The 13,132-nt window shown below is 43.5% G+C and overlaps 1 protein-coding gene across 1 annotated transcript; it reads right to left on the reverse strand.

The window, feature by feature from the left end:
* Positions 1 to 6,666: 6,666 nt before the first annotated feature.
* Positions 6,667 to 7,722, reverse strand: LOC137377399 (putative uncharacterized protein ENSP00000383309). The gene has a single exon (XM_068046979.1). The coding sequence runs from the start codon at positions 7,720 to 7,722 to the stop codon at positions 6,667 to 6,669; it is 1,056 nt and encodes a 351-aa protein (XP_067903080.1).
* Positions 7,723 to 13,132: the final 5,410 nt, after the last annotated feature.

Here is a 13,132-nt window from a genome sequence, read left to right on the forward strand (position 1 = left end):
AGCTAACATGCAGGTGCAGCAAGCAATTAGGAAGGCTAATGCCGCAAGAGGATTTGAATATGGGAGTAGTGAAGTCTTGCTTCAATTGTACAGAACAGTCAATGATAGTTTCATGGCACCATCATTGAGACTAGCTTTCAATTCCAGATTTTTTAAATTAATTGATTGAATTTCAAGTCCACCAGCTGCCGTGGTGGGATTTGAACCTGTGTGCCGGGCATTAGCCTGGGCCTCTGGATTGCTAGTGCAGTGACATTACCACTGTGACAAAATGCAGGAAGACATTAATAAACTTGCAGAATGGGTGTGTAATTGGCAAATAAATTTCAACTTCAGTGATCAGGAAAGCAGGTTCATATTAAAAATGTTGGAATCCATGCAGGATGTTGGTAGGTAAATCACCCGGCTGATTTTAACTGTCCCAATTTCTGCTGGGAAGGCACGGTGAAAATGGCTGCTATAAATCAGGGAGGGACCATGAACTCCTCCTCATCAAGACCAGGCTGGTTCTTCCCTGAACATGACTGCAATACCCCAGGAATGCCTAAAACGTGGACTGCAACCCGAATTTACCATTGGGACCAATGTTGTACTTGGCTTGATCAGCCTAAGTGAATAGCTATGAAATGGAATGCTATCAGTGGAAGGAAGCAGATTGTTTATTGGATAGCAATCAGGAGTGGAGCACTACGTGAGTTTTTTTTCTCCTTCTCTAACCACCTGGCATGATACCAGTTTCTTTACCCATATCTTCACAGATGCTTGAAGCCAGTAACCCATGCCCTTAAAAAGCTCGAAACTTCGACCTGACAGATTTTTTTTACCTTTTAATGGGATTTTCAAAAGTTGTTCAATGTCTAACAATGATTTTGTGAGTTGATCGAATGAGTAGTTAAGTCTTACAGACCAGAAAGATCTCGAATTTAATCAATGATCCTTGCTAAATTACAGTTCCCACTACTGATTGCTGAACATGCTCGAAGACTGGGTGTTGTTGCTGGATAATACTGGAGAAGAGGATTTGGCTTGGTTGTTTTCCCTGCACCTTGGTCACTACCTGTGTAAAACATCTTGAAAGCATGTTTATCAGTTATTTATAACATTAGCCAGAACAAATACTGAACTATTACTACCTGTTGAAGTTACTACACTTTAACAGTTTCCAGTTTCCTGGCCCTCACTGTCTCCCATTCACCATTGATGTCCAATCTCTCCACATCTCCATCCTCCACCAGGATGATTTGAGGGCTCTCCGCTTCTTCCTTGAATGGTTAGTCTCCATCCACCACCACCCTCCTCTGCCTGGCTGAACTTGTTCTCAAATTGAACAACTTCTCCTTCAACTCCACTCACTTCCTCCAAATAAAAGGTGTGTTATGGGCACCTGCATGGGTCCTAGCTATGCCAGCCTTTTTGTGGGATACGTGGAACATTTCTTGTTCCAGTCCTATTCAGGCCCCCTCGGTACATCGATGACTGTATCGGTGCCGTTTCCTGCTCTCACCCTGAACTGGAAAATTTCATTGATTTTGTTTCCAATTTCCACCCTTCTCTCACCTTCACGTGGTCCATCTCCAACTCTTCCCTTCCCTTCCTTGACTTCTCTGCCTCCATTTCTGAGGAGGTATCAACCAATATTCACTATAAACCCACAGACTCCTGCAGTTACTTTAACTACACTTCCAGAGTGTGGTGGGGGTCTGGAACTCACTGCCTGAAAGGGTACTTGAGGCAGAAACCCTCAACTCATTCAAAAGAAGTCCAGATATGCCCCTCAACTGCTGTAATCTGCAGGGCTACGGACCAAATGCTGGAAGGTGGGATTAGAATAGGTGGAACGTTTTTCAGCTGGCACAGACATGATGGGCTGAGTGGCCTCTTTCTGTGCCATAAACCTTCTATGATTCTATGATTCTATTCACTGCTCACAATGTGGTCTGCTCTACATTGGGGAGACTAAACACAGAATGGGTGACCGCTTTGCCGAACACTTCCTTTCAGTCTGCAAGCATGACCCCGAGCTTCCTGTCGTCTGTCATTTTAATTCTCTACCACGCTCCCACTCTGATCTTTCTGTCCTTGGCCTGCTACAGTGTTCCACTGAAGCTCAATGCAAGCTCAAGGAGCGGCACTTTATCTTTCAACTGGACACTTTACAGCCTTCCGGACTCAACATTAAACTCAATAATTTGAGATCATAATCTGGTTTGTTTTATACCCTGCTCCCCCCGCCCCCCATTTCTTTCTTAATCCCTTTATTTTGTGTTTGGATGGCTGCTATCCGGCTATGTACACCTTATCCAGACACATCTTTTGTTTCTTTACTTAACGCACTACCACTCCTTTTGGCTTTGTACCATGAAACCTTTTGTCATTTAATCTCTTTTTCCCTCAACCCTATCACAGACCTTCCGTTTTGTTCTTCTTCCCCCTCCCCTTTCACTTGCTCAAAACCTGATGAAAAGTCACAGACCTGAAATGTAAACTCTGTTTTTCTCTCTGCAGATGCTGCCTGACCTGCTGAGTATTTCTTGTATTTTCTGTTTTTGTTTCAGATTTCCAGTATCTGCAGTATTTTGCTTTTGTATTACTACCTGTATATGGTAACTAGAAAATATGTGTTGCAGCTATGTCGGCTGCTTACTTGGAACTGACTGCCTGCACACTGTTAGGAAAACCATCTGTCAGAAAGGACCACCATAGTCTTGGACATTCCCACTGGTGATTTCAATAAACACATTTTACTACATATCAGCTAACTACAGGCTATGTTGATAAATAACCTGGCTGTTTCTAACAGTCTTTTATTCCAGTCCCTCAGTGGCACCTCAATCCTACACAGAATCCAAGTATCACACATGGTCTGAGGTTTAGTCAAAGCCTGATTTATTATCCTTTATTCCAACTCATTATTTCTCCCAATGATTCTTTTCAGCTAATTTTTGTACGCACATTGCAAATTTAGATTCTGAGAAGTAAAGTAAGGAAGAAAAGCTTTTTTTCCCCCTGCTCTTTATTTCCAAGGAATCCTATAGCCTGCCAAGGGTTTACAAATGATAATCAAGAAAATTGTGTTCTAACAACTCAAGATTTTTAAAAATTCTTTTTACTAATAATTGATAGTTTTCACTTTTTTGATATACATACTTTCAGAATGACTGTTCCCTAAAATTTTGTTGGCTTTGATTCAAGCTGGAAAATAATGGACTTTCTATGTGTATTTTTTAAGAGTCATGGAAATCCTAGAACAATAACAGGACAAATCCTTAGTGACCTGACTCACACTGAAGTGCCAGTCTCTCTCCTCAGCTCAGGCGCTATATAAGGATTTAATAACAGGGAAAGATGTTAATGCCACAGACAAAATAAACAAAATGTTGTAATGTGCAGTGTACCCGAATCTCTTCTTCTGACCTTCCTAGCAGAAAAACTATCACTTCAATACCATTGTCACATTTTCATAAATGTGTTTATATTCCTGCCTATCCATTTTTTCGTTATTTTTATCCTTTCTGTCCATGGTGTTTTCCTACAGAATGTGTCCCTCATATTTCACCAAGACCTATTTACCTGAACCTCAACCTGTGCCATTGTGGACTGGTCATTATGAGAGAGCACGTTGGGCCTGGAATGATTTGTCATGTGAAAACTCAGCTCAGATGTGGAACTCATTGTGGGGAATCTCAGATGAGTCTTGCCAAGTCCAACTACCCTGCTGCACCCTTTTGGGGGAGAATCTTCTGCTTATCAAAATGAGGGAATTAAATACTTTCCCAAATTTTGTGATATAAATGTAAAATTCCCTTCACTCTGCTCCAACTTCAACCTCAGAAGAATGCATTTCCATTCACGATGGTGAACCTAATGTAATTTAGTGTAACTAGTGCTGAATCATGAGAAATTTCATGCTGTGAAATCCTTCCCATGAGCAATAGTATTGAGGCTGTTCTATCATTTAACCAAAGACCCATATAGCAATTGCAATCTAATCTAAGTCCCTGAGGTAAAAGAGGTTTTCTGACCCACTATGTTATCCTTTCTTGCCCTAGACACTATAACATAATGCAGCTCTTCACAAGTATTTCAGTATGTCTTCTTTTTCACCAATTTAATTGCTATGTAGTGCAAGTTTCACATGAACAAATGATTGGACAGATTTGACATTGGCTTCCATGTATGTGTTTTCTGGACCTTAAGTACCTGTTGAAACTATGACAGGGCATGTTTCTAACACCTCTGTGGCTGCTAGATTTCAATTCCAGCAACCTACCTGCTGTGTACTGACCTTGTTGGCTCAGAGCCCCATTTGAGAGAATTAGCATTCTGGCAGCTGGCCAGGGTTAAGGAGGTAAGCATACTTGTGCTTTCCTTGGGGATCCCTCTACTATTGCAGCAGTATTGTCAGAAATGTGGAGAAGTCAGCAGTTTTACATGCTTTGTTGTCATGGCTGCAGGTTCCTAGTGGTAGTTTATGCTTAATTATTTTTGTTTAAGACGTATACTGTAAAGATAAGGAAAAATTATATTAATTTTAAAACTTTTTTGAATTCCTGCTAAACTAAGTCTGAAAATCTTTAATCTTTTTTCTTCTAGCCTATTAACTGGGTAAGTGATATAAACCAATACTTGGTTCAATTTTGCAGCCCTTTCGCCCTATTTTTTTCTCCTGAAGATGTTGACCTTCTCCTGAAGATGTTGACCAACAAGATGTTGTTGGGGTGCATTTCTGCTGGTATCAGCCTTCCTCACTCAAGTGGGAAGACTTCATTTGCGAACCTAAATAGGGGGCTAGTTGACAATGAGAGAACTCAAAGCCAAAATCCCAGCTATGTTCTCAACCAATCTCCACATAGCAGCATTTCCAACACGGAGCACTGGATGTTGAGCAGGAGCATAAACTGTAATAACTTCTTTTTGTTCTACTTCCCTAGCAAGGGTGCTGAGGACATTTATAAAACTCCCACTACAACCCTGACATCAACTGATTCAAAACAGACTAGAAATCAAACCTTATCTATATGGCACAGTTCCACACTGGATATTATATTTACTAAATAAGCTACCTGGGGAGCCCATAGCTTTATTGTCATTGAGCACCAGTAACCCTTTAGCTGATTTTCAAAGTCTAGTTCTGGATTATGAAAAATAAAAACTGACTATCACTTAAAACTCTGCAACATACTTCAAGCTCCATTTAAAAAGACTCAATTCTGAACCTGTCTTTACACACAACACTTTCACAATGAAACAATGAGTGAATCTTTTAAAATCTTTTACTAAACTATTGTGGGCCCACAACAGTTTATAAAATCATTTTTGTAAACTTTACACAGAAAAAATTGTACCCCAATATCTCTTAGAGAGGACATATTAAAAAAATGTGTTTTGATTAAGTTTCTGCACATTGTAATTGAAAACCTAAAACAAAGAGGGGAAAAGACAGGCAATATCCTACCCTGGGAAATGCTTTTTAGAGAAAGCAGAAACTAAAGTAGACAAGACTGCATGCTTCGCTTGAAATTGTTACAGCTTGTTATTTTTTTTAATGTAAAATATCATTATTCATATTGTGTAGTCTGCCAGACATATGGCACCCACATGACTTGAAGAAATAAAAAATCATTTGTCAAAGTGCCAAACTCTTTGTCCATTTTTAAAGTTGGACAAATCTAAATCCCTTGCTAAATCTGTTCTAATAAGCACATTGAATGGATATCTCAGACTCAATGAGTTGGCGTATATACTTGATGTTTTGTTAATGTCTTAAATTAAATCTGTAGTCCTGTGATATAAGCCAGGTAATGCATCTTTCTAATTGAATTGAAGACCTTTTTTTCTCTACATAGATTCATTGCCGCAATACCAACTCATCTATCTAATAAGCAGTCTTTCCCTTTGAACAAACTTTGATCTTCCACAGATATTTGAAGTAGTTTTTAAAACACGTTTAATTTATTGCTGCTGGAGATACCAGAACTGAAAATTCTCTGCCTAATCTGACAGCGAAAGTATGACAGGGCAGGCGCTGCTGAGCTCCACTCCTGAAACTGCAGGAGAATCCAGGGTGTCATAGTTCAAAATCTTCTGCCAATTTTCCACAGAAAGGATTTGGGATAAGGGTTACTTTAAAGATGTTAAAAAGCATAGTTTATTCATGCAAGTTTAAAAAATGAGCTTGCTGTGATGTTGTTTGTTAATAAACCGTATATAAGAAGCAATCCAACAGCTTGTCTCGGTACTCGATAAACACCTCAGACTTGGTAATAAAAACAGAAAATGCTAGAAATACTCAGCAGGTCAGGCAGCATCTGTGGAGAGAGAGAAATAAAGTTAATGTTTCAGGTTGGTGATCTTTCATCAGAACTGGAAAAAGTCAGCGATGTAACTGTTTTTAAACAAGTACAGAGGCAGGGAAAGAGGGGCAGGTGAGGAAAGAAATCTGAAATCCTTCAAATCTGTCTGTTATAATCTCAGCATCTATCATCTAAGAAAACAGCATCCTAACTACCAATCTTGTTCCATGACAAAGTGTTTGTTTATGATTCAAGTTTCATAGCAATATTATAACAGCTCCTTCCTTGAGTATATGTTTGTGCAGTGGCATCACCATTGGAGTTAGACTGTGTAGAAAGTCTGGAGGGTATAGACCAATACATCGATCGTGAGCTACCAGTAGCTTGCCACAGTCTCTGAGTAGCTTGTTGGCGGTGACTGGAGCATGTGCAGTGTGGGCGGTGTCTGGAGCAGGCGCAGTACCGGCAGTGACTGGAGCGTGTGCAGTGCGGGCAGTGACTGAAGAATGTGCAGTGCAGGTTGTGTCTGGAGCACGCGCAGTGCGGGCTGTGTCTGGAGCACGCGCAGTGTGGGCTGTGTCTGGAGCATGCGCAGTGTGGATGGTGACTGGGGCACGCGAAGTGCAGGCTGTGACTGAAGAATGTGCAGTGCGGGTTGTGTCTGGAGCACGCGCAGTGCGGGCTGTGTCTGGAGCACGCGCAGTGCGGGATGTGTCTGGAGCATGCGCAGTGTGGATGGTGACTGGGGCACGCGAAGTGCAGGCTGTGACTGGAGCATGCGCAGTGCGGGTGGTGACTGGAGCATGAACTTTGCTGGAGGTGACTGGAGCACGCTCAATGCGGGCTGTGTCTGGAGCATGCTCAGTGGGGATGGTGGTTGGAGCATGGGCAGTGAGGGTGGTGACTGGAGCACGCACAGTGCAGGTGGTGACTGGAGCATGCTCAGTGCAGGCGGTGTCTGGAGCATGCGCAGTGCGGGTGGTGACTGGAGCACAAGCTCAGTGCAGGCAGTGTCTGGAGCATGCGCAGTGCGGGTGGTGACTGGAGCATGCTCAGAGCGGGCGGTGTCTGGAGCATGCGCAGTGCGGGTGGTGACTGGAGCATGCTCAGAACGGGCGGTGACTGGAGCATGCACAGTGCGGGTGGTGACTGGAGCATGCGCAGTGCGGGTGGTGACTGGAGCATGCGCAGTGCGGGTGGTGACTGGAGCACACTCAGAGCGGGCGGTGTCTGGAGCATGCGCAGTGCGGGTGGTGACTGGAGCATGCGCAGTGCGGGTGGTGACTGGAGCACACTCAGAGCGGGCTGTGTCTGGAGCATGCGCAGTGCGGGTGCTGAAGCTGGACCGATCGTTTTGGATCCGCAGCAGATGAGAAACTGTTGAGTGCAGAAGAGGAATGGAGCTGGTGGGTGGGCGGGAAGGTTTCATAAACAACTGGTATAGGCCTCAAATACCACCGATAAGAATAAAAGCCAAATACTGCGGATACTGTAAATCTGAAATAAAAGGAGGAAATACTCAACAGTTCTGGCAGCATCTCTGGAGGGAGAAACAGAGTTAGCGTTTCAGGTCTATGATGTTACTTGTCCTGAAGAAAGGTCACAGACCTGAAATATTAACTCTGTTTCTCTCTCCACAGATGCTGCTCGACCTGCAATTTCTGCAATTTCTCCTTTTATTTCAGATTTCCAGCATCTACAGTATTTTGCTTTTGTTTTATTGCAGGTGTTGTTCACGGAACTGAGCTGAGAAACACAGCCAGTTTGTTTCGGGGTGGGTGTTGGATGTAGAATTCGATGCCTGGCCTCCTCTGTAGGTCTTTTTTGTTGCATCAGTTTGAGCTGGAGTGCAGATGGAGGAAAAGCAACTGGGTTTAACCCCGAGTACTTCTGAGCCCAGTGGGGCCCAACAATTTCCAATGTGAGCCTGTCAAGGGAGGTAGATTCCAGGGGAGATGACATTGTTAAATGGCACCAACCACTCAATGAAACTGCTGCTGGGCTTCTGGACACTGGCAAGTACAGTGATCTCTTGACCAGGTTTGCATACAGTGTCAAGTATCACATTGAAATAAAGTTAAGATCAGTCTTCCTTCATATTAAATATATTATAATATAATTATAATAGCTACATATTTAGTTTGCATTTATCTATCCATATTTTTTCAATATATGTTTAACTGGCTCGTGATTTTTTTTGTTTATCAGAAGTAGCTCCCACTAAAGAAAAGGTTGGAGACCCTGGTACAGACTGTTATAATTTTCTTCACCTATAGAATCAACACTGATGTACTCTTTTAATTCACCTGACAGCTTTTCTAAGACGTTTTCATTCAAATCTAGTGAATCTTCATTTTTAGCACAAAGAATGCCTTTCAACTAATAAGTTGGATCAAATAATTCTCCCCCATTTTGCCGCACTTAACCAATTCCATCATCCCATTCACCTCTCCCATGCCATTCCTCTCATTGCCATCCCCTCCCATGCCATCCCCATCCCATCCCTCGCGGAAACAATCTCTTCAGCCAGAGTAACTTTGTTGTTGGGCTCCCGTTGCCTTCCGCTGTTTTTATTCTCCACCAAACCCCCCTACCTCACCCCACCGCCAACCATTGGCAGTTGCACATGCATCCCGTGCTCCAGTCCTCTGCGTGCCCCACAGGCCTCTGTGTGTGCCAGGCACCACCCACCAAGTAAACTCACCAACGGTCATGCCCCTTAAACTGACCAATCAAAACAGTCAAAAACTGCGTATTACAATGATAGATATTTATGACAATGTCAAATTTATGCTACATTTAAGTATTATTTTAATAGATTCTTTTGGGCCTCCTTATCTCGAGAGACAATGGATACGCGCCTGGAGGTGGTCAGTGGTTTGTGAAGCAGCGCCTGGAGTGGCTATAAAGGCCAATTCTGGAGTGACAGGCTCTTCCACAGGTGCTGCAGAGAAATTTGTTTGTTGGGGCTGTTGCACAGTTGGCTCTCCCCTTGCGCCTCTGTCTTTTTTCCTGCCAACTACTAAGTCTCTTCGACTCGCCACAATTTAGCCCTGTCTTTATGGCTGCCCGCCAGCTCTGGCGAATGCTGGCAACTGACTCCCACGACTTGTGATCAATGTCACACGATTTCATGTCGCGTTTGCAGACGTCTTTATAACGGAGACATGGACGGCCGGTGGGTCTGATACCAGTGGCGAGCTCGCTGTACAATGTGTCTTTGGGGATCCTGCCATCTTCCATGCGGCTCACATGGCCAAGCCATCTCAAGCGCCGCTGACTCAGTAGTGTGTATAAGCTGGGGATGTTGGCCGCTTCAAGGACTTCTGTGTTGGAGATATAGTCCTGCCACCTGATGCCAAGTATTCTCCGAAGGCAGCGAAGATGGAATGAATTGAGACGTCGCTCTTGGCTGGCATACGTTGTCCAGGCCTCGCTGCCGTAGAGCAAGGTACTGAGGACACAGGCCTGATACACTCGGACTTTTGTGTTCCGTGTCAGTGCGCCATTTTCCCACACTCTCTTGGCCAGTCTGAACATAGCAGTGGAAGCCTTACCCATGCGCTTGTTGATTTCTGCATCTAGAGACAGGTTACTGGTGATAGTTGAGCCTAGGTAGGTGAACTCTTGAACCACTTCCAGAGCGTGGTCGCCAATATTGATGGATGGAGCATTTCTGACATCCTGCCCCATGATGTTCGTTTTCTTGAGGCTGATGGTTAGGCCAAATTCATTTTCATTTAATAGATATTATTTTAATAAATACCTGGTAATTCTAATGACAGATTTCTCATATTATTGTAATAAATTACAATTGCTTGGGCTATTGTTATAAGGAATGACTAATTTTGTGTATTTAGCTTTATTTTCAGTTTTCTTCTTTTAAGTACTAATAATGACCGACACCCTTGTGTGGGCAGGTGTATTCACTCATTTCAATGACCTCACAGCTGCAATGCAAAGCTCTTCCTTTCCACCCAACAAAAATTAATTACAAGATCACCCGAGTGGGCATCACAGAACCCCAGAGTTTTCTTACTTGTCACAGACTTGGAGATGAATTGCAGATATGCCCGGGGAGCTGTACCCACTATAACTGTTTGATGCCCACTATTTCATTTGCTGATGCTCTCAGCCTTTAATGAGCAGATCCCAACAAACCTGAACTCATTATCTCGTAGCACACATCTAAACTGTGGAGCACCAGCACCTGTTGCTTCTGTTAAAAAAATAACCGAGTGATTCAAAGAGTATAGTCCCTCTTACCCATCATTAATAAATATGGGCAGTAAACTGGCTGTGATCATTTATAAACGTTTTCTGAAAATCTAATCTTTTTGACCAAGCTTTCAGTCATGTCCCTTAACGTTCCCACTATTTCTCAGCATCAATTGTTTTTATTTGTCCTTTTGTAAATACTCTGGTCATTTTTCTACAGTAATCACAGCAGATAAATATAATTTACTGTTGTGATTGTCAACATATTATCTGGGAATTTTGGGGTAAAAATTCAGTTATGGCTAGCTTTGGGCAATTAATCAAAGGCATGCAGATAGCGTGCACACCAATTCAGAGGCCTGAGGCTCACTCAAAATTGGGCCTCAAGCCTCATTGTAATGATTTGACTGAGCTGTCGGCACTTGTTACATCTCCAAATGCAGCTCCCCAATTAGGGCAATGGTCCTGAGGTAAGTCCTGGAAGTGAGGGCTGATCATGGGCTGGAAACAGCTGTCAGATGTGCTGTGGAGCTGGCTCCATGTATTTGGTCACAACCACTGAATATTCCTACAACCTGCTTCACTCATTGCCAACTAATTTAGTCCAGGAATCCTGAAATAGTGATTAGCCCACTTATTTACATAGGTAGGAGGTTTAATGGTAGTTTCAGGCTGGCGCCATGGACAGCTGTCTATGCCAATGCGACAGTGCCCATAACCATGCTGATTGCGAGCAGCATTGCTCTCGAAAATTGGCCCTTGTTGTGCTCTTTTTACGCCTCATTGGAGTAGAATTCTGGCAGAACAAAACTTCCACCCACCACTTTGATCCCGTCCCAACCTCAACCCATTTTCTGGAGGCTATCTTCAGCTCTAAAGGAAACACTAACAGCACTGTAACAAGGTTGGGGCCGGGGTGGGTGCAAAAATTAATGGGGAAGAATTGCCTGAGGACGGCAGGATTTGTGCCCTTGTGGACTCAGCAGAGAACAAGGCCTACACAAGTGAGTAATGGAGGTGGAATGCATGGAGAGAAGGCCGCATTAACATGGAAGAAGAAAAGATAAATAAGCTGGAGAACTGGGCCCTGCCTCATGCTGCTACTTGCATGCAGCAGGCAGGAAAAAAGTGACCAATGGCTGCCCCGGTGTGTCCTGGTGGAGGAAAATCACTGTTGGAGTAGTCAGATAGTGCTGGGCTTCATTTTGCCTGAATTTCCCCATCATCCAGCCACTGACCCAGCCATAAGCAGGTGAGACAGCAGAGAACTGTAAACAGAATACAATTGCAATAAAAATATTTGAAATAAAATGACTGCTTGAGCAAGGTACTAGAGCACCGACAGTATCTATGGATCTGAACCTAGCATCAATCCATGCCTTTAGGAGAGGAGGGGAAAAGGTGGAGACAACGGGAAAGAAAATTGTTTTCAGTCTCTTCTATTTCTTGCATTATGTTCACAGGACATATTGTAAGATGGGAGCTCTGTTCCTGTGCTCGGTGTTGCTAGATAATTAGTGGACTTCTAATTCCTTAAGCATCTTAACAGCTTTCCGTTGTTTAATACTCAAGAAGCTCGACACCATCCAGGACAAAGCAGCCCGCTTGATTGGCACCCCATCTACAAACATTCACTCCCTCCACCACCAAAGCACAGTGGCAGCAGTGTGTACCATCTACAAGATGCACTGCAGCAGTGCACCAAGGCTCCTTAGACAGCACTTTCCAAACCCGCGACCTCTACCAACTAGAAGGACAAGGGCAGCAAATGCATGGGAACACCATCACCTGCAAGTTCCCCTCCAAGTCACACACCATCCTGACTTGGAACTATATCGCCATTCCTTCACTGTCGCTGGGTCAAAATCCTGGAACTCCCTTCCTAACAGCACTGTGGGTGTACCTACCCCAAATGGACTGCAGCGGTTCAAGAAGACAGCTCACCACCACCTTCTCAAGGTCAATTAGGGATGGGCAATAAATGCTGGACTGGCCAGTGACGCCCACATCCCTGAATGAATAAAAAAAATATATATACTTTCTAATGGAGTGACCATCTTTCATTACACTTCTTCTCTGCTGCTCCAAAGCTGGATAGTGAAATAATTTCCCAGTTATGACAAGCAAAATGTTAGTCTAACTCCGAAACTGGAAGAACGTTGAGGTGAGAGAGGACAGGAGAGGAATAGTCACAGTTAGGAGTTTGCAACTTAGAGGGAAGAGAGGGGAAACAGAGGTCATTGGAGTCCTGAATGCCAGGGAAACCCACCTCATGCAGTCTGACAGCTTATTTCTCCAGGCTGCTTTGCAGGGTTTCTATTTAATTACTTATTCTTTTTCTCTGCAATGTGCAAAAGCAAATTCCATTCAAATTGGAATAAAACATCTTTGCTTCCATTGAGTTTTCCCATACTCTTCTGATGAAGGTTCACTGACCTGAAATGTTAACTCTGTTTCTGTCTCCACAGATGCTGCCAGACCTGCGGAGTAGTTCCAGAATTTCTTGTTTTTATGCCTGTATGCCACACTGTGTCATAGGCACAGGATAAGTCAACAAAGGTGGTTCCTGTCTTCAGGCCTTTCTGAAAAACAGCTTCAATGTCTGAGGTCAGTTTCAGGAC

The sequence above is a fragment of the Heterodontus francisci genome, chromosome 15, assembly GCF_036365525.1.
Source record: "Heterodontus francisci isolate sHetFra1 chromosome 15, sHetFra1.hap1, whole genome shotgun sequence".
Lineage (NCBI taxonomy): Eukaryota > Metazoa > Chordata > Chondrichthyes > Heterodontiformes > Heterodontidae > Heterodontus > Heterodontus francisci.

Bases quoted from the DNA above. Each gene is read 5' to 3' on its own strand.
- LOC137377399 (XM_068046979.1), bottom strand. From the start codon at position 7,722: ATGAAACCTTCCCGCCCACCCACCAGCTCCATTCCTCTTCTGCACTCA.